The following is a 25,806-nucleotide window of genomic DNA, read 5'->3' as shown; positions in this document are numbered from 1 at the left end:
CTTTACCATACGAAAATGTATTACTGAACGAATCACGAGCTGATAATTCATGAGGAATTCACGGAGTTACTAAAGAACAGTTTGAGGGATACTATACTAATGAATCAACAGGTAACGATTAGTTGATAAGTGGGCCTGTTTGTAAAACGATCACTTGCCAGTCTAGATTATTGAACAGCCGATGATGTATTTGTTTCGTATTAGACTGATTTAAGGTTAAATGTAATATAGTTATAGGCATTTTTTAAATTTTTGAGTTCAATTTTTTAGACCATTTATTATTTCGCTGTAGTTTGGGAGTATCTGTAAACCTCTAAATATACTTTATAATTGCAGCTTGTGTTTATATTATTGCCTTTCAACATAGATCCATCAAATCTTTAAACATCACTCATCACTTTTTATTTTTATAGCTCATGAATATATGTCCTCCACTGCACTGACCGGCACCTGTACAGGCATCATTAACAGGTGTTTTCACGTTCCTCTGCTGAAGGGGATGTGTCTATGCTCCCCTGAAATCTGAGGTTTCAACATGTACATGCATACAAAATTAATGACATCACAAGCCTGAAAACCAGTCATGGTTCACCATGCAAATATCTGCAGATTTCAGAGCAGCCAGAACCAACTTTTCTGGAGTGGGAGCCAAACCTTTATCTGCTGACAGCAAATATTCCAAAGTGTGCAGTTTTTGGATATAAATCACACCCTGGAGCTTATCCCCACCACTTATTTACTCATTTATTTTGTTATTTAATGTTCATATGAGACATATTGTTGTCAGCGTATTAGGTTTGACTCTAGCCTAAATGAGTGGTAATGGTTAGTGTAGTGCTAATCACTCGGTCTCCTTAGGTCTGGCATGCTATTAAACTAAGCCAGACTGTAAATACATCTGTACATTTTGCTCAGAACTCTTCTAACGGCGTGCACTACTTACCAGACATCTGCCAGCTGAAAGCATGAGCACCTCATTTTAATCAAATGAGGTGAAAATTTATTTGTGGCTCAAAGTCAATTTCATTTTGAGTCTGACAATGAGAAACAACTACAGCAATGCAGCAACAGGTTGTCGTGCACCCGCAGCTGAATCCTGCAGGGCTGAAAAAGGTTAAGGACTCATGGCTTTAAACCTGTGAAAGCAGGAAAATGTGGCTAAGTCTGTTGGTGATTGTGCTCCTGGAAATTGCCAACAGTTAGGTAGGACTTGTTGCTAGGAAACATTTGAATAACCATCTGCACATGCATTTCATTGAGAGAAAAATAAAATGCACATGCAATGGTCTCAAGTCACATGGTTATAGCAATTAAAGCATTGATCTTTGTTAAAGTAAAATATAAGGGAAGGGACAGGGAGTTTTTACAGTAGGAGAAGGTATCAAGGCAGCAAGTGGATGCACAGTTAATTATATGAGAGGTCAAAAACAGTCACCATCATTAGTGAGAAAATATTAATCTTCACTGACACCTGCCTACTTACAGTATATAAGAGAAGTATATCTCTGTGTCACCACAATGCAGTCCACATGTATGCAAATGAAGCAAAGGCTCTCAGAAAAACCAGAAGATTTTAGTGTTAATCAAGTCATATATATATAGCAGGAAGAGTGTTTTGTTTAAATAATAATGGTGATATAGGTGGACAAAGTGCTCTTTTTGAGGGCAAGATTACATGTGGTTCCAACTGCTAATGCTGGCACTGATGTAGGCACAAAATGTGTCTCTCCTGATGTTACAGAGCTTGGCAATTATGACCTTATTTTATCCTCTTTTTACACACACACAAACACACACACGCACACACACACACACACACACACACACACTGACTGTCTCTCGATCCCCATCTGTCTCACTCTCACACTACAGCTGTGATGTTTAATTAGTGTTATTTTCAATCTGCCCTCATCCGAATCCTTGTGTGCTGCCATGTAACTGTTTAACTGCACAGACAATCACGGAGAAGGAATAAACCAAATCATGGTTACAGTTTGTTTGGTTTACGAGGTTGTGTATGTGCTTGTGTGTTTTAGATGATTAAGCCTCAGTCGTGGAGAGTTCAGGTTGATCCATGATGTTATTCACTGGTAGGACAAAGTGAGAGAAGGCTTTCTATATTTCCATCCATCGCTCATGCTCTTCACAGTTTCTCTATGCAGTAGAGTGAGTCTGCCAGCAGCCTGCAGTATCACACCCCCACAGTGAGCCACAATGCAACCACACAAATAATACACAGCTACTTTCTCTCTCTGTTGTACTCTCAGATAGACACTAACCCTTCAAATAATTTGGAGAGCTTTCACACCGGTCTGAATAGTTTCTACAGCGACTGAGGATGCACATTGCTGATGTGAATGTGTTTGTGTGTAAAAGGCCAGTAAATGTAACTGTGTATTGTCAAAATATCCCCCTCCCACTGTCAAGCGCTGGGTTGGTTACTGATCCCAGAGAGAACCATAGTTCACCAGCAGCCATGAACCACAAGAGATGACCACTACATAGGTTGTACTCTGACTCCTTCAAATTGCCTGTGTTGGCAAAACGTTTTGCTCTTTAGGCACACACATTAATGAGCACAGATCTAGTATCAGACGTGCTGATTAAGAAGTCCAGTGGCAACACATGTCATTAATGCAGGACACAACATTAGTTCCATAAGATAGACAGGTACTGAAACAGTTGCCATTATAAGCGGTGGCGGTCGAGATAAGAGAACTTTGAATTTATACACTAAACACACTGTCTCCACATAGACTTTGATATTAGACCTTTCTGTAGGTTTGGTTTATTATGAATTGGATCTTTGTATAGGATATGATCTTTCTTATGCACTAGTGGATACTTATAATTGTTGACATAATAAGGAGTTACTTGGCCAATTATTGGATGTGTTTATAACAGGATTTGATAGTTTTTTAAAATGTGTATAGATGTGTGTTTGTATTTTGTATTTTATTGTGGTGGGTGGGTGAAACTATTGTGTGAGAAAACTGGGCTTATATTGTCATTGTGCTGTTGTTTCTGTGCTGACTGGTCTGGGTGTAGTGTCACACCTGGCATCAGTTTGAAGGAGTTCATATGTATGTCAGATCAGAGTACGAGCTGTGAATACCTGATGAAGACTTAATGTTGAAACGTTGTCGGTGTGGCCGCTTGGCCTGAATTAATATAATTTTTGGGGCATCAAAACAGTGTGTGGGCTGTAATCTTTTTATTTTACTAGTATTGTATCTTGGCCTATGCACCTGATACAAAGAAGTCTTTGTGGAGGTGCATGTACTTTTCTCAGTGTATTTATATTAGATGACCACTACATATCAGTCTGTTTCCCATATGACAGATTTTGCTGAGCAGTTCACAGGCCTGCTGCTTATTTTTTCATTTAACTGTGATGTGTCAGAGCCAGGATCCAAAGAAATATAGACAGGGGTGAAATCAGAGCAACTAACACTGAAATCAGAAAGCTATGCATCAAGAGGTTCCTTAAAAAAGTGTTTTTTCTCACGCTTCCAGTATGTTCAGGAAAAATATCAGTTTTCAAATCAGAATTTATCATTTGGACTTTGATGTCATAGATTGACTATGAGATACAAAAACCTGAAAGGGTGTGGCTGACAGCAAGACCTGGAATGCACAGCAATAATTAAATAGTAAATATGTCCACTTCAACTACCATATGTAGTGTTAATGAAACAAAAGTTCAGTTTCAGTGCAGCAGCCCCGAGGTGCAAATTACAGTATTTCTAAAAATAAATGAAATAATATTGTGAGCTTAATTGTGAAAACAAAGACTAGAAAAGGAAGGTACCTGTTGATTGGCCAATTATTAATTCTCAGTGGTGTCCAGTGATGTCAGATGATTGTGATTACTTTTCTTTTGTATCCACCTTCACAGGCTGTCATTTTGTTAGGTGGGGGTGAGCGTGTAAGGTTGGACCCAAAAGTGCAGACTCAAGACTCAAAAAAGGAGTTTAACAAAACGTTGTTCTTAGGCTGGAACAGTACAGCTGGGGTGGTCAGCCAGATGCAGTGGATCACAGGTGAATCTGGCAGGAGCGGCGGGTACTAGGAGGGCCAGAGGACCAGGGCAGTAGTGGTGAGTACGGCAGGAGTGGTGGGCACCAGGAGGACCAGAGGACCGGGACATGCAGGTGAATCGACCGGTGGCCAGTGAAGATGTCAGATGTAGGCGGTGTGTAGCTTGATGTGCACCACCAACAAAACAGTCAGTCATGGGGCGGAGAGCAGTTTGTCTAGTAAGCTTAGCCAGAAAAGGGTTCGAGGGACAGGGGACGAACTTAAAATGGTGCCAAGCCGGGGGTTACTTCATTAACAGGCGTGACAGGAACAGAGGGTGGCAGCAACGTAGAGTAATGAACCAGCATCAGACTGAGGGAAGGGAGGAGTATATATACACGACTGTGAATGCGATAACGAGGGGCAGGTGAAACTAATGAGTGCTGAATGAGACCAGGGTGAAGCTGGGGCAGGAGAGGGGAGGTGAGACGAGACGAGCCGAGATGAAAACAAAAGCATGAGAGCAACCATAACACATTTACAGTCCCTAACACAGTCGTGGCACTATTTTGTATCACATTTGTACATTTTTAACAGAAGAAGAGACATGGGCTTATTTGTTTTTGTGACAGTGTCTTTAGTAGACTCCAAGACATGGATGCTTATTACCTTCAAGTTTCATGTTTGCAGAATTTAAGGCTCAGTACCATCATCAAGGATGCTTTGAAAGAGATGCACAAATTGACTATAAGAAGATCGAATTGTGACCTTTCCTGTTTTCGTGGGTAATGGATATGGGTGTAGTTCAGCGAACTTAAAGCATGACAGATATATCATAGGTTAATTCAGTCCTGTCTGATCTTGGTGCACTGGCATTAATAACGTGTTTTTGTTGAGACAAATACAAAGGAAGTGTCAGTGCTGGCTTCCTGATGCATGTATGTTTGTTGCTCACACTAATTCATGCCTATATCAAGGAACCAATTCTTCCCATATCCCCTCCCAGAGTCTGATCTGCTTTCCTCCGCAGGCTGCTTTTCATTTTCCTCTTACATTTTTTGCCAAGCGTTACATCCAGTATGGCTCTCGTTAGTGTCAGTTAAGTATTTGAGGCTGGCATCGGTCTTAAAATCTGTTTCTTGTCTTTTAAAATTCTACACTAGTCAACATATGGATGGCAACAAGGGTGGATTTCACTTTCCAGAAAACTCTCCTCGTACAGAAGTGTTCATACATATATCTCCTCTCCTATGAAAACTATTTGACGTCAAATTGTCAAACATTCAAGAAGTAACTTTCAAGAAAGTGAATAACACTAAACTCTCCCTCTCCTTCCCTGCTCTAATAAATAATTTCATTTGTATTAACAAATGGTCAAATAATTAAGTGTAGTGTGAAAGTTGTGGCTTATAGTGAATAATCCATAGAGAATTATCACCAGACTGCACTTCTCAGCTTTACGGAGCTTTGAAAGCATCTTTTAGCTGTTTAGGTTTAGGCACTGCAGCTCACAACTTTTCTGTTTTGGTGTCTTTAACCACAACAGCAGCTGTTTTCACCAAAACACTTTAAAAAATCCGTTGTTCTCTACCTACTTAGTACCAAAACTTGGAGAATCTCTGGTTAACACAATGAAACATTCAGCAGCTAAACTGAATATTGAACATGACTCCAAGAGAATGCTATTATTGCTAATGTCCGCTTGATGTTTAAATAGCCAGCTGTTTGCTGATTTGTTTGTCATGTCAGCTGCATCAACAACATCAGCTTTATAAGGTGATTTTTCAGTTTTGTTGATAGCTAGTAGCACTGCAGGTTTTAGCATCACAACAATCTATTTGGTGTTAAGAAGGCTTTGCTTTGCTTAAACCATAAAGGAGCATTTAATCCTTCCATTGTTGCTGAAAGGTGCTACAAAAATAAACCTGACTTGCTTCAGTTTGCATGAAACTACTTTACTTTTATTATAGAATGACCATGACACCAATCAGTCAAAGGTTATAGTTGTTATTGACTTAAATTAATTTATACTGACTCAAGTCATTCTAATTGTTTTTCTGCACCATACTGCTCAGCCTGTCAAAAGGGCTGAATTTGACAGTGCTAAAACTATTCATAAAACCTATCAGTTACTACTCTGTCTCAGACTCTGCAGAACAGCAGTGAGTATAATACATAAAAAATAAAATATCCCAGTAGGTGCACAGTAAAAAGTGTTTCATCAGGTGATACCCTGGGTGATAAAAGCTCTTTGGGCATCAAGCCTCTGCTCTCATCGGTGGTGTTATTGATTTTGCTGGAGCCGCTCCCATCTGTTATATATGCACCATGGAGTGGTGGTACAGAGACAAGGAACTACTGTACACATATACAAACACAAACATCCCACGAGGACTCAGTGTATAAGATAACAGGATTGTCAAGTAGTTTCATGTGTGTTTCCTGTTGTCTGTGCAGCCTCTATTATGAGCACTGATTTTACAGGATCAGGCTAGGACTAGCAATTTTCAGGAATATAGTAAAACAGATTTACAGTGTGCTGAGACACACCGCTGTTGCACTGTGGGAATCATAGAACAAATGATCCAATCCAGCGTCTTGCAGTAAGGTGAGATGTTTCTGAACAATTCCTCCTGGTGATGGAGTTACAGAGCAGCTGTAAAACAACGTGTGTAGGACTGGAGTGCGGACTTGATGATAGCCATATATTTTATGTGTTTTTTTGACTTGTGTAGAGTCGGGGGATCACAGTGAAAGTGAACAGTGGAGGAGGGGAGCAATCTGTTTAATCTCCACATAAAAACACAGGTAATCCCTCATCAGGGTGTCCTGAGGCAGGCACAACAGTTATTAGTATATTTAAATAATGTGTGTGTGTGTGTGAGAGAGAGAAAGAGAGGTGTGTTTATGTGTGAAAGTTTTATGTGTCTGAGCGAGAGACCGATACTTTGTAAGAACTTTGGAGGAAGTGAACAGCATGGAGGGCAATGAAGAAACAGCAGGATGTGGGATGTTGACTCTGTGATTGTCACATTAGCTGGTACATCATTAGCTGAATTCAGTGGTTACATAAAGTGCTGCCGCAGACACTGCTGCTGTTGGATTAATGTATTGCAGCTCTTCACAAAAACAAATCTACAGGAAATAAAAACATCTTTTTTGTTGTTGTTGTTGTTCTAAAGTGAAGTAAAGCTGTTTGGAGCCCACAGCCCCTTTTTAATGTTTATCTCTCTAAAGCTTCATTTCACAAAGGACTTTTATTGTTTCAGTAATCCTTATAATGGCCAATAATGTACATGTGTTATCAATGAAATTTCAGTTTATTGCAAAAAGATTATGATTACAAGATATCTCCACCCACAGTGTAATAATTACAAACTTTGTTTTTGTTTTTTGGCTGTTTTCATTTTGGAGTAATCTAGATTCTTCTCATGTGTTGCGGCTTTTTCATCAGCATATGTTTATACCTTGTGTCTGATCTTTTCAAATCCTAATTATTGACATTTGCTGTGAGCATGAAGCCAGTGATCTCTCGCTGATATGTCTGAGACGTGTTCCTTCAGCAGAAGCGACTACAACAGGTGGCTTGAGATTATCTCTGTTGTGATCATCACTCACGATCGCTACGTATGGTTCTTTTTCTCACAGGGTTTCGCTTTCTGTTTTCTTCTGTTCTTTTCAGAAAAGCACACATGGTGTGTATACTCCCACATACACCCCCACACACATGCAGGAAGTCTAGTTTATGGATTGTATCAGTTTCCTCTATCATTTGACACACATGCACGCACACACACGAGAGACTGTTGTATTTCTCTGCAATGGTAATTATCACCCTGCGGGACTCAGGATCACTGAGCAGTGCCTGGTTCACAGCAGCAGTACAAAAGTGGAGACACATTATACATGATCTCCAAGTGATGCCCACCGTGTTGAAACCATTCACGATTTTTCCTTTCTACCTTGTAGAAAGTAGCACACATGGGTCTAAGGAATAAAACGTTTCTACCAAGTGGTCAGATGTTAACTCACACACATGACAAAGTTCATACTGTTAGCCAACCTGTGATTGCTTTGTCATACGACACTGAATGAAGCTGTGAGCTTTGCACTATTTTTTGATGCTGTAGAATCCTGATGCACATTTGAGATTGTGCTTGTCCTGTTGCATACTTGCTTGCGAGCATTTTTTGTTCAACTCTGGCAGTAGCATTAACTGCTTTTAGAAACACACCAAGTTCAAATGAAGTTAGGTCAAACATAGCGATGTGACACAGATACTCTTGGGAAACACACAAACAGTAAGCATGAAGGCGAGACAAGTGAGTACTGTAGACAGTCACTGTGACCTACCTGGTTGCTAGTTCCATTAACACAACTTTGGCATTGAGTTTATGATTAAGAAATCAATGAATCTTTTTATATAGTTAATTGTAGAACACTAACACAGTGCAGCTTTGGAAGTAAAGTAATGACTTTACTTCCAATAATATTTTAATACATGTCATTTGTGTACAGTGGGGAAATAAATTATTTGATCCCCTGCTGATTTTGTAGGTTTGCCCACTTACAAAGAAATGAAGGGCCTATAATTTTTATCATAGGTTTATTCTAAAGGATAGAGACAGAATATGAACAAAAAATCCCCCAAAAGCACATGATACAAATGTTATAAATTGAGTTGCATTTCAATTTATAACATTTGGTTTGTTTGGTGACTGTGGTCCCAACTGCCTTGAGATCATTCACAAGCTCCTCCCGTGTAGTTCTGGGCTGATCCCTCACTTTTCTCATGATCATCCTTACCCCATGAGGCGAAATCTTGCATGGAGCTCCAGACTGAGGGTGACTGATGGTTAGTTTGTATTTCTTCCATCTGTGAATAAACACTCCAACAGTTGTCTTCTTCACACCAAGCTTCTTGCTGGTGGTCTTGTAGCCTGTTCCAGCCTTGTGCAGGTCTACAATCGTTTACCTGATTTCCTTTGACAGCTCTTCAGTCTTGCCCATGGTGGTGAGGTTTGAATGGAGGATAGAGAAACTCTGTGGACTCTGTGGACACGTGTCTTTTAAACACATAATGAATTGTCGTTAGGAGCACCTTCTTAAATTGACAGGACTAATTTGGGCACCATATGAGCACATACCCAGTCTGTAGGAGCCAGAATTATTGTTGGTTGGTAGGGGATCACTCACTGAAATGCAAATCATTTTATAACATTTGTATCATGTGCTTTTTAGGAAATTTTTTTGTTGAAATTCTGTCTCCATCTTTTAGAATAAACTTATGATAAAGATTATAGGCCCGTCATTTCTTTGTAAGTGGGCAAACCTACAAAATCAGCAGGGGATCAAATAATTCTTTTACCCACTGTAATAAGACTGTGATTTTGAAAAGCAGATCTTATTTTCTTGCTTATAGTTAAATAACTATGCCAGTGATTTTGCATGTTTTCACCTTTTTACTGCGCTACAAAATACAGTATGTACAGCATACAACACCATACATCACAGTTAACGTTAGCAAATCATTGGAATTAAAATTTTGACTCAGCTGTTGGTTTTTATAAAATAGCATGCATTTGAAACTTGCTGACGTTGTACAATCCATGACATTGAACATCAAGCCTGCCACATTTTTGTCAACGTAACGAGGTTATGAGTGCTCACTTTTCAGTCTGCGCTTCAACTGCATGAACACATTAAAACAAAACACTGACAAAAATCAATGCAAAATGTTCTCTGTGATGGATCTAACAATGCCAGCAACTTTTAAAGTCCCTACGCACCTACAGGATTTTCCTTACAATAGTGTAAGGTTTAGACCTGATTATGTAATGTGCCTGGAAACAATTGTTGTTGTGAACACAAATAAACTGAATTGAACTGAATTGAGTTCATACAGATGTTTCCACTTATGTTGAAGGCCTCTTATGTGGGTCTGTACATTGTGTACTTGATTGGCATGTTTCTTTTGCTATTTGTTCCATTTTAGTCACAAAAAAGAACCTTTCAATGTTCCTCATAAGGAACAGTGAGAAGTATATATCCAAAGATCCATAACTGTAAAGCATGTGCTCAAATCTGCACATGGTCTGTAGTTAAGAGGCCAAACCTGGAGAAGACAGTTTGCATGTGTTGCAATGTAACTTTCATAGCAAAAAGTCGTGTAGCTTATACTTTGTTCTTATTTTCCACAAAGTCCATACAGAGACTAAAACCAACAATGACTCACATGTACTCATTGTCTGTGAATCCAGTACCTGGTTTGACATATTTGTCTGTGCCATAGATTTCACTGTTACTCAGAAACAGTTAAAAACACCAGAAAAATGTGAGGTCCATCTGTTTTCACCAAAGCTCCAAAGAACGGCCATTACTTTTTACAGTGAGAAAGAATCATCTGTGCATAGAGGTGATCCCTGCCCTGTTTACACTGCTCTGCTAGCTTCTTGTGCTACACTAGCTGTAACACTGTGACAATGGAGGTCTGTAGCACAGGCACACAAGCTAAGGCAGGTTCTGAATTCACAGCAACATCAAGGCAGTAAAATGACAGTTGCTTTAAAAGAATGAGAGTAGAGGAAAACAACAACAAGGCCCATCTGTAGTACTGTACAGCACAATTTTGCCTCTCATCAGTGCAGATACCCAAGCAGAAGGCAGTGTTGCATCATTAGCGACTATTCCAGCCTCTAATCATTAGTGGATCCCAACAGTGATTCTTTCATCTTGGCTTTTAAATATTTATAACAGATGAGCAATCCTGGATCCCCCAGCCATCGTTTGCCTGACGAATCTGTTATCGCCGAGTCCAGATTCATCTTTGATTCTTTAATCTTTAATAAAGTAAAAGCATTTTGTCGCAGCACTACCATGAAGCTGAGGGTGTGTGTCTTTGTGGTGGGTTTTAATTCCGAACGTTGGACGGTGAATATAGTCGGTTGTTGTTTCTGAGATCTTCTTGCTTCACACAGCTGTTTTCACTGCAGGCAGTTTTAAATGACTGACCCAAAATTGCTTCTGAAGAATAGCACTTTCTGCCCTTCATTGTGCCTGTGTCATGCTCTGTGATGGTAAAACACACTCCTTTGTGTTGTGTTGTCGGTTTCACAGCCTCATTTTCTGTAACAGCTGTTTCTATTAAAAAAAAAAAAAGTTTCAGGTGAGCAGTAAATTGGCCATTAGTGATATAAAGAGTGGAAAAGAGTCTCTTTGTTTCTTTTACTTTTCTCCTTTGTCTTTATTTGCCTAAATGAAATTTCTTACAGTACAGCGAAGGCCCTGAGGTGGAGGGTTGAATAGTACTGTAGAGCTGGGGAGCTGTGCATTTATAGCTCAGACCTCTTACTCCATTTAGTTGCTGTTGAGCTAATGAGGACAGTACAGTGCTACAGTACAAATCATTTAGTTTTTTTAATGTAATGAAAAATCCATTGTAAAGGATGATATACTGTACCATTAAATATTACTGACTTCCTTGAGTGCATCTGGGTCACTGCTGCAGCAAATACTAATACTATACATTAGTGGCAAGACAGAATATAAATGTAGAAGTAAGTTTGAAATATCTATCAGATTTGAGTTATTTAAACATACAAATTGACTGTGTTAACATGTTAGGAAGAAAGTAACATTTTCATAATTGGGGTCTGAGTGAAAAACATTTATGTATTTTTGGAAGGGGAGTACTATGAACTGAAATTATACTAGCATGTGCTATATGCAGTACAGTATATACAGTGGTGGATTTATTTTGCTTTGTAGTTTTCTTGTAATTAAACATTTCTTTCTTTCTTTATTCTTTTTTTTTTTTTAAACCAAATATGTTTTTTCTGAAGACATTTTACATAATGCTTCTATACTTCTTATTAAAGCTACAGTATGTAACTTTTTCAAATATTTCTGTTGTGGAAATCTGCTCCAAACTTGTCTGGATGTGGAGAGGAGCTGTCGAAGCCTCCTGTGACCCAGACTCTTTGAACAGCACTGGGAGCAGTGCTGCCAGCAGCCTCTAGAAGGTTTTGAGCAGGATTGACCTCTCTAACCGATCAGAGATTTCTAATTATTTCTGCTTGATCACTAAGTTTTGTCGCATTCTCATTTGTTGTAATTTCATAATGACAAATATCTAAAAAGCTGGGCAGTGTGTGGCAGAATGTAGTGGAGCAGGGAGAGGGTAGAGCTGGGTGGAGCAGAGTGGGTTGATTTGGAGTATCATGCCAGCGTTACCTTAAGTAACATACTGTAGTTTTAAGTAAGACTTTAAACATAAAACTCTTACTGGTCACATACAATAGCATTTTTACATTGTAGTGTTTCAGCTTTCACTTAAGTCAAAGATCTGATTAATAAATAGCAACATGAGGTGGAAACTTTTGGTTCCATGAAAGGATGCTAAAGTGTTGCCCTGTTATATAATGCACATGGTAAAATTATATAAATCTCATCAGTATACTACAGATAACACAGGCTGAGACTACCCATTTGCAACTCTATAACCTGCATTAGGAAAACGGTTTCATTTTTTACTTAAAGCTCCATCCTTCTTATGTCTAAAATTGCTGGATGGATCAATAAAATGAAATGAACTGAAGCACTTCTGAAAAGCAGAAAATGTGAGCGCAAAACACAGCAGGAGAATCAGATATTGTGTTGCCATGGGAAAGTTATCTTGTTAGGTGGTGACACAATTTAGAAATATGTATTGGGTGAAGAAATATTATGTAACAACTCTCTCCTCCCTCTCTCTCACTCCTTCTTCCCTGTCAAAGGCCGTTAGAACACCGATTACTGTTGATGTAATAAAATCCAACCAGCCAGTAAATCAAAATGACAGACACATAAAAAGCAGGGATGTGAGGATGAGGTGGAGATGGAGGAGGGTCTCTGAGTATGCAGTATGTGTTTCAGTAACTTTGGTAACTCTGCCCCTAACCCATCCCCCCTGCAGGGGCCAAAGCCCATCTCTCTACCTGCAGGGGAACTGTCTTTCCTCCAGACTCTGTTTGGTTCACTGCATCCTTACTGAGAAAGACACACAGAGATGGAAGTATAAAGGGCTGAGGGAGGAGGAGGAGTGGGTTTTGCCAACAAGAGAAGTGAGGATGCTGGTTGAGCTGGGCAGAGGAGGTGGAGTGGGATGATAGGTGAAGTGCAAGAGAAAAAGAGGAAAGAGGAAAGAGGTGGTTGGATGAAGAGAAGAGAGAAAGTCTATGCAGAGCTCATTTTTCTCTAGTTCCCTTGACTATGAATAGCAGCTCTTCTGGTAACCTCATGCCCCAGGACATGACCATTTGAATAAAAGCCTTTATCACTTCATATAATGTTTGTTGTGTGTGTGTGTGTGCACGCGCATGCTATACTGTTGGTGTGTGTGCTTTTGTGTAAGTCTGGAAATGTATTTTAACGGCCAGTACTCTGGGAAGTTAATCAGAATAACAAGAGAGACAAACAGGAAGTGAGAGAGAGGGATGAGAGAGGCAGAGGGAGTGGGCTAATTGAAGGTGGTGATAATAGGCTTGTGGAGCACGAAGGCACAGGCGAGACTTGATACTTTATTTCAGTAGGCAAATAACTGTCGTGTGTGTTGAGCTACCCACCCTCCCCCATCCTGTCTTCCTCTCTGTGTGCTCTGCCTGCTTCATGATATCTGGAACTTTAATAGAGAAAAGAGCACGACGAGCAAATATACTTGAAAGCGGTTTCCATATGTCTCTTCCATATGTCTGATAAGCTGTGGCTAGTTCCTGAAAGAAGCGACCTAAGCATCTTGTGATGTAAAGTGAGGAGAAGCTAGCACAGCTGATGAGTGGTGTTGGTGATGTGTCTCACAGTCACAAATACAAACAGCTTTTCTCTCCTTATCTTTCCTCAGCACTACTTCCTCATCATTTTTGGTCATGATGGACAGAAACCCCTGGAGCTGCGGACAGAAGAGGAGTATGAGTGCGATGAATGGGTGGATGCCATCCAACAGGCCAGGTATAGACATACAGTATAGTGGCATTATGTTAAGGATATTTCCAATGGGCATAATACAGTAGTGTTTAATTAGTTAGCCAGAAAATATTAAATAAGGTAAGATAGTCTTTATTGTCATTGCAGTCACCTATACAATGAAACTGAAAAGTGCCTCATCTAAGGTGCATCTCCTGCCTTTTCCTTTGCATGGATAAGTAAAAGTATATCATATCATTTTGTGTAACCACAGTTTGATACAGTTTTTTGGCAGTTTGCTATTAAAATGACATGCTTTTGCAGCAGGGGCTTTTGAAAGTTCATCCTTATGGAATCTGAGAATTGGCTTTTGAGAATCACTGCATGCACATTGCTGGAAAATCAAACCTGGAAGATAATCTGCTCATTGTTCTGAAACAAAAAAAAAAGTACTGTGATTAAATAAGATTAAAATTCCACACAGGATGGATAAGCACACATGTGATTCACCCAGTAGCATTCATGTTTGTTGTTTCTGTTATGCCCTCACCAAGATACACAGCGTGGGACAGCAGCAAGCAATGAGATTTGCAATTTCTGGTATAGGCTAAGTAATATTTATAAAATATAAAATACAATAATAATCTCTGTATATGTCTGTGGACGTGTTCTCTTTCAGTTATTCTGACATCATCATCGAAAGAGAGGTGTTGATGCAGAAATACATCCACCTTGTACAGATAGTGGAGACTGAGAAAGTGGCAGCCAATCAGCTGCGAACCCAGTTAGAGGATCAGGACACAGAGATTGAGAGGCTCAAATCGGAGGTACAGCACATGTGCAGACACTAAAACACACACACACATGCATTCGTCCAGATAGTCTTTAAATCAAACCCCATTTTCATAATATTTTCAGTCAGTATCTTTTTCAGCTTTTTAAATGGATTTGCATTCAGTGTCTGCTTCTCCCTTGTTGTAGTCAAATGCATTCTAGACTGGATGCATACTTTTAGTAGGGAGAGAGCACATGGGTGTGGGTGTGAACGATTCTCAGTCACCTCTGAGCGTAGGAGGAGAAACCCACCGCTCAATAGCCCATCAGCTGCTTTACAAATAGCTGCCAAACTGTTATGCTTATCAGATGCAACACATTTCTCTCCTGCTTTCACAGCACAATAAATCAGTGCATCGCTGCAACCAACCTCTACAACATGGTTAATCAGAACTATTGATTCTTACTTATACACCTGACAGCAGGTAATTATTGGTATAGATGAGCTTTCAATCCCAACATCAATGTTAAACTGTTAAAAAAGCACATATACATGTACATCACTTATAAATGAATCTAAAACCAAGATGATTGTTTATTGTATTTCACTGGATTTGTATTATAATGATATGATTGTAATGTGTTATTGTCTCACAAAATTCTCATGTCCAAAGTTAAAATTCCAAACAAACTGCAGACAAAAACTAACAAAATTACTTAACGACAGTTTTGACACACATTTGAAAAGTTTCTCTTGTATAAAATATAGTGTTACAGTTACTGGATTAAAAAACATTTTGGTTATTGTATTTATGAATTACAAGTACTTGTGATACTGACATTTGAAAACAACAGAAGGGCTGCAAATGGCAGGCTGTCATGGAGAGGGTAGGTCCTGTTTTCATTTGATTTATCAAACAATGTGTAAAATCTTAGTTAACACACCTTTAATGTGCAGGTGCATAATTGAAATTGACTTGTGGTCTGCACCATAGTTGGCCCCAGTGGGTGCTATTTGCTTGCTGGGCCACTAATATTTCCACAAACCACACCTACATTGTCATTTCCAGTTCTGCCTCTGCTCATCTGTGTCAATAATCACTTGTAGAAACACTTTGCTTGTAAACCTTTTCTGTCTTTGGGAAACAAAAACGGTTTGAATTATTTAATGGATGAGTCTGTTACTCTGCTTTTACTTGTAAAAGCAGTAAGTGCAGCAAAAACTTCTCCTACACACTGTTATATACAGTTTGTGTATCTTGGTGGCAGGATGCACTGTGGGTCCAACTGATATGAAATGTTAAAAGACATTCTTATTAGGGAACATCTGCTTGTGTGATGGGGAAGCTTATAAAAAAACAAACAATTAAAACCCGGGTGCAATTGGTGATCCATCTCATTAAACCACACTTTTGTTTGTTTGTTTATGTTTGAGTCGCTCCATGTTTATGAATAATTAAACCAACTAGTCAGTGTAAGTGTCAGCGCTTGGCAGACTGGCTCCTCTCTGCTGCCATTGCACAGTAGCACAAGTGGACAGGAAAATAAAGATGAAAGTGCAGGTCTGAAAATGGCTTGGGTGTCTTTGTTCATCGTTTTCTCCATGTGTGAAAAACTGATGTTGTCAAGAGGTTTGAAGGTAAAAACAAGTAGCTGAAGGTAATGCAGTAGTAGAGCGTATCTGAACCTCTGCTGAGTTTGTAGTTGGTCATCACTGTTATTGACAGAGAAGTGGTGCTGTCTGTTATTAGGTTAGCAATGTGAAATGAAATTTTTTCCACCGCTCAATGGCACTTCCAGTTTGGCATCTGCTCGGCTTTTTCCCTTTGTGATGTGTCTTGTGTGTTCCTCTGTTTTAATATGTGGATGATGAAATTAACTTCGTGGTTAGCAGTTGGGCTTTGTTGAGTAGATGTCACAAGTGTAAAAGCTAATGTGACTCTGTTGTCTGAAGAGAGCATTTTATCGCTGTTAAAATGATACAAGAGCTGGCATATTTCATAGATTAGTTTCTACTAGTATAGGAAAACATTTTCAGTAGCACAAGATTATACTTTCTCTTCATTGCCTTCTGTCTCCTATGATGCGCTACAGGTGATCGGGCACATATCAGTTTTAATTTGTTTACTGTCACCAGCTAACCCCCACCCCCTTCATCATTCTCTCTTTCTGAATGAAGACACCAGATTGTTGTCATATACTATACCTCTGAAGATCATTGCTTGTTTTAAATGATATTTTAATGTTGTCTTTTGTGCAAATATTTAGTCACCCACATTATTTGTAACTGGATTTTCTCTTGAAAGATTGTAGCTCTTAACAAAACTAAGGAGCGAATGCGGCCTTACCACGTCCCTCTTGAAAATGAAGACCCGGATATCAAAAAGATAAAAAAGGTAAATAAATCAATTCTACATTATTTTTCAGATAAGGTAGAATTTAAATTTTCTGTGGTTTTGGTTTCTGTAAACTGTTACCTCTAGTTTATTGCCTGTGATTTCTTGCTTTTTTAGCATGTTGCATATACAGAATATGAGTTCTCCATTCATCCTTGTCTAAGCTTCCTTCTTTGTGTCTGCTCAGGTGCAGGGTTTCATGCGGGGCTGGCTTTGTCGCAGGAAGTGGAAGATCATCGTTCAGGACTACATCTGCTCTCCCCACGCTGAGAGCATGAGGAAGAGGAACCAGATTGTTTTCAACATGGTGGAGGCAGAGACAGAGTATGTACATACCTTATGCATCGTGTAGTACAGTAGCAGCCACTATTGAAAAGTTGTCACTATTGTTGAGCTTTCTAGTACATGATGTTTTTTCACTGCGTAGGCTGTGGCTGAGGAAAGGATGCTCTCTATGATGTGTTATACTGTCTGCACTGTACATTCTTACCACTCATATCCGCACTCAAGAGTACACACACATACACTGACACATGGGAAACACACACATGCACTTAGATGGATATAGTTTGATAAATAACGAGGTTTTTTAACAGGGTGTATAGGGTGATATGAGGATAAAACTGTGAGAACACAGTGCTATGATCAGCGTCTCAGTGCTGTCTGATAGGCCAGCCTTTTCCAGCTACTGGTAGGATTTCCCAGTGTCAGCTACCTCAGTTATCTGTCAGTGGGAGGTGGCTGATGGTAGCTCCACTCTTGAACTTGTATTCATACCCATTCCTTGTGATGATAGGACTGAGGGGGTTCACTTGTGCAAATGGTCTGGAGTTGACTTCCAGGGTTGTTCTCCACAGACCCATTGAGTTCTTAATGAAAGTCCTTATGTCCTGCTGACTTTGTGTAGTGCCAGGCAGACACGGTTCCCAGAGCCGTGTGTGGCATTGAGTCATAGGCTTTCCTGTAGTCGATCCAGGCTGTGCTCAGGTTGGTCTGTCTGGATCCTGAGTAACTGGTGACTTCTCTACCTATCAGCAACTGGTGTTCTGAGCCTCTGGTGTTGTTCCAAATGTCCCTCCTAGCTATGTTCATGTACTGGTTCTTGAGGACCTGTGCCTTGGCAGCTATGATACCTGATAGGACCTTCCATGTTGTGGAGAGGCAGGTTATTGATCGGTAGTTGGATGATCCCTCCATATACCTATATATTAAAAAAAAACAAAAAACTTTATTTTAGCTTGAGGGTCCTGCACAGTATCTTAGCTGTTCCTAGAACTGCACTCTTCTGGACAGAGATCTCAAATGTTGTTCCTGGGATCTGTTGGAGCCACTCTCCCAGTTTGGGGGGTCACAGCCCCCAGTGTTCCTATTACCACAGGGACCACTTCATCTACCACATCTTTTCTAGCACTTCTTTCAGCCCTTTTTACAGCATTTCTAGGAACTGACTTGTCTAAAGTCTTTGCAAGGCAAAATCCAGAATAATCCAGGTTGTACATATTAGTCTGTCTATTTCCACTTTGTCCATGTGTATGTGTGTGTTGACAGGTATGTCCACCAGCTCTTCATCCTGGTCAACTGTTTCCTCAGACCATTGAGGATGGCTGCCAGCTCCAAGAAGCCCCCCATCAGCCACGATGATGTCAGCAGCATCTTCCTAAACAGGTGTAAATGTGTTTGTGTGTGATTAACCAACACCTTCTGTCCATCTTTGCATTTAACTGAATCACTGAAGTGTGGAGGCACAAGCAGAGACAGCTACTGAACAATAAAGCCTCTTTTGTCATTTTGTTTTCACACTGCATTTACACTGTGTCTTCAGTGAGACCATCATGTTCCTACATGAGATTTTCCATCAAGGTTTGAAGGCGAGGATAGCCAACTGGCCGACTCTGGTGCTGGGTAAGGTCTTACTTAACACGCACGTACACACTATGTGCATATACACTGCAGCCACTCAGTGGCATCAAGGTCAGGTTTTTAGTGGTCCTCCACATCCTGTTTGTCTCACAGAAGCGTCAGTTGTGACGTCTTACTGCCTCATTCACACACGCACACACACGCTCATTTCCCTATCTCAGTCTGCAACACGCACAGTCACTGTGTTCACCGACAATACCCACCCAGACCAGAAGGCATCCCACGATTTCACCTCCTAAAACATAAGCCCTCTCAACAGAGAAGCATCACCAAGGAGACAGACTGCTGAAAGACGTGGCAGCAAATTACTTGTGACAGTTCAGAAAGACAAGGGTCCACTGATTAAACATTCCACCCTGATCTGACTCCCTGCTTCAGGCAGATGCTAAATGTAGAGTTTGACCAACAGTATGTTTTACATAAAATCAATTTCTGTAGTGTTTTTAAGGCTGATTGTTATCGAAATATTTATTAATATGCTTGTAAGCTGCACTGACTTTGCACCAATAAATAGATATGTCAGTTTCTAATCAATATAATGAGGGCATCTGATTTTCTGTGGTTATTTTATTCTTTTGAGGGCAATAAAAACCACAATTATCCAATCAGTCTCTGCAGTAAACTAAGAACTAGCATCTGCTCATTATGAGTGTAGATGCACAGCTACGCAGTGAGCGAAACACATTTCCAACAAAGGCTGAAGACAGCAGTTATTACTGGAAGCTATTGTTTTTGATAAAAAGACAAGAGTGACTACAAATGAAAAAAAAGATTAGAGACAATAAACACTCCAAATTTATTGTAAACATACTGTAGCAACAAGCAAACTGAATTCAGAACTGAAAGGCCAACATTAAGTCCCGATAGGAAGCACAACATAGTAATTAATCTAGTAAACACGCACATACTAAAAGTAAAAGTGCACTTAGCCAAACCATGATTTAACAGTTAGCAATGTCATGTCTGAGCTAGTGTCTGTTCCACTAGCTTCTGTAACCCAGTTCAATCTCTAATTTAGCATTTTTTCATTAGTCTTTATGAAAAAAAAAAGTATTTTAAGAAGTCAAAACCTTCAAGATTTTAACAAGGTTAAACAATATTTCCACTGTGAGCAGAGAAAACGCTACCCCCACCACAGACGTACCGGGTTACACACATGATATGAAATACTAATATGATTTTAAATAAGACTGTCTTCTTTTCTGACAGACAGTATAATGGCTAGCTTGGTTAGTAGCAAACAGACTGCAGAAAAATAAAATTCTACTTAATCACAAATCAACAATCACAAAACAGCTACAAGAAAAATGCACCAGCAGATAAAGCTTCAACAAGGGCATCTGTGGGATACACAAAAGATGCTTGTCAGTGTTTGCTTGTCACAGATCTGACAGAAAGCCCAGATTAAGACTGTCACTTTAGCTCCTGTTGAATTCTCCAGGAGTGGCTGCTATAGTAGCATAATGAAACCAAAACCAGCTGCTGGTGACATACTGTATACTGGATTTCTGGATTTGTACCCTCGTGTAACTTACATGCTGTATACAGTCCTTTACGCATTTTTTGTCTGTGCTTCATATGTGTATGTAAGTATGCACGTGTGTGTGTTTGTGTTTGCAGCCGACCTGTTTGACATCCTGCTGCCCATGCTAAACATCTATCAGGAGTTTGTGCGAAACCATCAGTACAGCCTGCAGGTTTTAGCCAACTGTAAGCAGAACAGAGACTTTGACAAGCTGCTGAAACAGTATGAGTCCAATGCCGCCTGCGAGGGAAGGATGCTCGAGACCTTCCTCACGTATCCCATGTTCCAGGTAAAGAATGAGCAGCAGTAAACATACTGTAATACATATGCAATCTATGTTTCAGCTCAGTTCTTGCCACCATCTAAGCTATTTTTTAAAATAAATTGTTCATATATTTTTCCTGTTTTCATATTGGCCCTCTCTCCTGTAAGATTCCCAGATACATCATCACCTTGCATGAGTTATTGGCACACACACCTCATGAGCATGTGGAACGCAAGAGTCTTGAATTTGCCAAGTCCAAATTAGAGGAGCTCTCCAGGTATGGCCATGGCTGTCTGAATAATCAGCTTTCATGATGGATCTTGATATTGAATATTGGACTTACTGGAATGTTTGTGTGTGACCAGAGTAATGCATGACGAGGTGAGTGACACGGAGAACATCAGAAAGAACCTGGCCATAGAAAGGATGATAGTGGAGGGCTGTGACATCCTGCTGGACACCAGCCAGACCTTCGTCAGGCAGGGTGAGTGTTCATCAGCTGACAGCAGGACTCAACACATGGCAAAGCCCTGCAGGTTAACTTGACAGTAAGACCTCCCTGCCTGTCAATTTGTGATCTGGGAGCACAGACATGGTACCTTGGTGCAGCTCAGCCACTGAATCATGATATTGCTGTAGCTACAGTAGTAGTAGTAGTAGGGTGATTTGGATTTTTGTCAGCTTGTCCCATATAAATGTGACTAATTTAAAACAAAAATAAGGATATGTTCATGATAAAAAAAAAAGTATGTATTAGTACTTTCAAACTAAGTGTTGTACATTCACATATAAAACTGCCAGACCAACTAGAAGTTCTCATTATTTCACTGTGCAGATAAGTGGACTGATAAATGGATGCTAAAGTCCTAATGTGGAGCCCTGGTGTCAGGGCAGTCTGCCTGATCTAACAAAGCAGTCATGTTTGATCACTTTTATCTCATGTGTACTGCATAATTTGTATTTAATTGGCCTTCTATGACCTGAAGCGACAAGTGGTTAAAGTAACAATCCCATAAAGACCAGAGCCCTTAAGATAGAAGAGATGCAATACTGAGAGGTCAAAAATGGCAGTATGTCACATAACTCATGAACCTTAAAATAGTTCCAAACAGCTGATTCAGACCCATTGTTTTCTATAGAGAACAGTGTGTTTTATCACCACATTAATACTTTTAATGACTTGAACAGCCTTGCAGACTACTTCTGTGTTGTGCTGTCGTTGATGGCTCAGCTAATTTAGCTAGCTGCTAAGTACCTAGTTATTAAAGTGACACAATATTTGAGAGAGACAGTCAAAAGGTTGTTAAGTGTTTTGATATGCCACTAACTTAAAATGTCACAAGTATAATTGATGCTATTGATTTCAACTTCTTACTTCAGAAGATAGCAGCCAAGTCAGTGAAACTCTGTGGTGCTGCTCCACTGCTATTCAGTGCTCCCATGATCTGCCATTACTGTAAAAACAACAACAAAACGGTCCTTATAGAGTCACCGGAGAGGTGGTCACTCTCCTTCTTAATCTAGACTAACAAAGACACTGATTCAAACCATGTAAAGTCTTTCTTATGGTATGGTATGGTATTTCTTGAGAAATACATTTATATTTGCATTGGTGTTCTCACAGATGTGACGTTTGTCACATTCATGTTTGCACCACCGTGAACACCTAGTAAATCCAGCCCTCAGCTCAGTGTCAGCTTAATGAAATGTAATCCTGTGTCCCTCCTGACTTTCAGGCTCGCTGATCCAGCTGCCGTCAGTGGAGCGAGGGAAGCTAAGTAAGGTCCGTTTGGGTTCTCTCTCTCTGAAGAAAGAAGGGGAAAGGCAGTGTTTCCTCTTTACCAAACACTTCCTGGTCTGCACACGCAGCTCCGGGGGAAAACTGCACCTTCTCAAGGTGAGAACACTGTTACTCTGTGGTTTGTGAGAAAACTGTTTTTGTTAATCAGTAACAACTTTTACCCAAAATTCCAAAAAACATTGCACATATTTTCTCTTAAACTCTTGCAGCAAGGTGGAGTTTTGTCCCTAATTGACTGCACACTTATAGAGGAACCAGATGCCAGTGATGAGGAGTGTAAGTGCTGTGCATGCACTGTATGAAACAGTGTGCCCATGTTGGTCGACACACAGGCAGCTCTTATTGGCTCTTTGAGGCCTTTCACCGCTCACAGAGGTTAATTGGGTGTCAGACCAGAAATTACTTCTCTTTAAATATCAGATTCTCACCTTTGTAAATGTCAGGTTTTGATCTTTTAAAATTACAGTTACATTTTTTTCACAACTCCTGCACAGAGACAAACACAGACGAACAACACACTTAATGAGACAATCCCTTGCCTCTTACACACTACCTTTACACTTAAGCCTCGGGGATGCACAGAGTGGAGATAGCAGGTCAGCTTAATTAACCCTTTGTATGTATTTGTGTGTGCACAAGCATGTTTTTTTTTACTCTTGTTATCATTAAGTGGTTTGGTGTACTGTAAAAAGCTTTTTCCTTCTGTCACACAGCTAAAGCTGGTGGTCATGTTTTTGGTCAGCTGGACTTTAAGCTTGTAGTAGAGCCATCAGACTCACCTTCATTCACTGTGGTGTTACTGGCGCCATCACGGCAAGAGAAGGCTGCATGGACCAGTGATATTAGTCAGGTAATGCACAAAGTTGCAGAAACACACACCCAGACAAACAGAATAACACGAACCTCCAGATAGCGAAAGCATGTCTCCACTGGGCATTGAGAAGATGTAGTAATAAGTAAACATAGACACAGGTGCAGTTCTCTAGGGGTGATTTTATCTTGCTGCTTCAGTACTTCACAAACAGAGTCACACCATACTGGCATGTCAGACAGGATTAACTCTTATCAGAACAAAAATACACCGACAGTTTTAAATAGCTTCTTTTTTCCCATGTCACTTCCTTGTGCTTATTCCTTGAAATCATTTCAAGGCAATTCTCTGCAGTGGTTTTGAATCTCAAAGGAGCACACAGAAAAACAAATTAGTTCCAGTGTCAGTAAATCTAGAGAATTTTTTTCCATTCATATATTTAAAGCTGCAGTATGTAACTTTTTATAAATATTTTTGTTCTAGAACTCTGCTCCAAAACTTGTCTTAGAACTGAGCTTCTAAAAGGTTTTGAGTGGGTCTGACCTCTTTAACTGATCAGAGATTTTCTAATTATTTCTGCTTGATCAGTAAATTTTGTAATGTAATGTAATGACAAATATCTAAAAAGCTGGGCAAAGTGTGGCAGACTGTAGTGGAGCAGGGAGAGGGAGAGCTGGGTGGAGCAGAGTGGGTTGATTTGGAGTATCATGCCAGTGTCACCTAAAGTTACATACTGTTGCTCTTAATGTCGGAGATTCCATCAATCAGCTGCTTTAAACATTGTAGTTAAAACATGAAAATAATTTCCAAATTTCCTCATGTTGTCGTTACTGTCTCTGTCTCTGTAGTGTATAGATAATATTCGCTGTAATGGTTTGATGACCAGTGTATTTGAGGAGAACTCCAAAGTCACTGTACCTCATATGATCAAGTAAGTATGTTTGTGCCTGTGAAGAGGAACACCCATCTCTTCATGCCAGTGTTGCAAAACATAAGTTTATATTGTAGCAGGGTGAAAATATTAGTTGTGCTGATGTACAGTAGATACGCTATGTATTATGCATTTATTTTTCTTTATTTATGCTGTTGGTGAAATCTGCTCAAAGTATCCTCAAAGTATGCGTTCTTCTTTGAAATGCTGTAAGTGCATTTGTATTTTGCATTTCTTTTTGCTCAGCTACTTTCATAGCAGCTCAGCAGTCACCCATGCTTGGTTATGTGTGTGTATGTGTGTGTATGTATGTATCCATCAGATCTGATGTCCGTCTCCATAAAGATGATGTTGACATTTGCTTCAGCAAGACGCTCAACTCCTGCAAGGTCCCCCAGATCCGCTATGCCAGTGTGGAGCGGCTGCTGGAGAGGCTGACTGACCTGCGCTTCCTCTCCATAGACTTCCTCAACACCTTCCTGCACACGTACAGGATCTTCACCACAGCAACAGTAGTCATGGACAAACTGGCCGACATCTACAAGAAGCCTTTCTCTTCCATACCTATCAGGTCATACATTGCATACACACAAATATAACCTTACAAACACAGAAAAGGGCAGATGTAGATGGAGATCACACACACACTGTGAACATTTATTGCTGCAAAGGAGACAATGGCGTCTTATAGATCCTCACAGAATGCACTGGATGACATTCTTTATCAACGTGTGTGCATTTGTCATGCTACTTGTGTGTATGTCTGTTTGGGTTTGTATGATTTTGTTTTCATACAAACATAAAAATGTGAGGGTGGTGAGATACTTTAATTCATTTCCCCCTCATCAGTTAATGATGTAGTCAGATGTTTACAGTGTTTTGGACTTGGCAGGCAGCTTCTGTCCTCAAGGTTAAACACATACTGGCTTAACATACCAGCCTGTGTAGAGGCCAGCAGATTTTTTGGCAACATCATTGGAATATATTGCATGTTGAATGCATTTTTCTTTTCTCATGCTTTCTCTCTCTTGTTCAGTCTCTGACTGCATCAGAATTGTTTGCTTATATTTCATCCTTACATTACTTAGCTTTTCAACTGGAAAAGCGCTGTCTTTTCCTCTGCACAAGGACAGAGGAAAAGGTAGGTAATAGTAGGGGTAGGTAATATTCAGCCTATTGTAGTTACATCTTGTGCTGCCCCTAATTGGCCAGATACAAAATATAGGTTTAAATAACATTTACACACTGTAAAAATACAAGTAATAGTTAGAATTATAATATTTATTTATTCATTAATGAGATTCATGATAGTCAAATGGCTGGCATTAGGGAGTGGAAATGATATGATCCACTGTGGAGGTCTTTAAGGTGTGTGTGCTGTATTTGATGCTTCTTCATGGCATGAAGGTTGCCTCCATTCAAAG

At 39.9% G+C, this 25,806-nt stretch overlaps 1 protein-coding gene across 3 annotated transcripts in view; it reads left to right on the top strand.

Annotated features, from left to right (window-relative positions):
* The window catches only part of rasgrf2b (Ras protein-specific guanine nucleotide-releasing factor 2b), a 40,185-nt gene that overhangs the window by 1,425 nt on the left and 12,954 nt on the right, over nt 1-25,806 (top strand). For 2 of the 3 annotated variants that reach the window (XM_020593874.1, XM_020593872.1), the window contains exons 2-15: nt 13,898-14,004; nt 14,639-14,786; nt 17,040-17,129; nt 17,317-17,453; nt 18,678-18,794; nt 18,952-19,031; nt 20,670-20,863; nt 21,007-21,116; nt 21,205-21,323; nt 22,576-22,736; nt 22,850-22,916; nt 23,354-23,490; nt 24,300-24,382; nt 24,705-24,953. In XM_020593874.1, coding sequence (XP_020449530.1) covers nt 13,898-14,004; nt 14,639-14,786; nt 17,040-17,129; nt 17,317-17,453; nt 18,678-18,794; nt 18,952-19,031; nt 20,670-20,863; nt 21,007-21,116; nt 21,205-21,323; nt 22,576-22,736; nt 22,850-22,916; nt 23,354-23,490; nt 24,300-24,382; nt 24,705-24,953 — 1,799 coding nt within the window. The remainder of the gene's footprint in view (nt 1-13,897; nt 14,005-14,638; nt 14,787-17,039; nt 17,130-17,316; nt 17,454-18,677; nt 18,795-18,951; nt 19,032-20,669; nt 20,864-21,006; nt 21,117-21,204; nt 21,324-22,575; nt 22,737-22,849; nt 22,917-23,353; nt 23,491-24,299; nt 24,383-24,704; nt 24,954-25,806) is intronic. The other variant, XM_020593873.1, reaches the window with a different exon arrangement.

The sequence above is a fragment of the Monopterus albus genome, unplaced genomic scaffold (genome assembly GCF_001952655.1).
Source record: "Monopterus albus unplaced genomic scaffold, M_albus_1.0 scaffold20.1, whole genome shotgun sequence".
NCBI lineage: Eukaryota > Metazoa > Chordata > Actinopteri > Synbranchiformes > Synbranchidae > Monopterus > Monopterus albus.
This window is presented reverse-complemented; position numbering and strand designations above follow the sequence as displayed.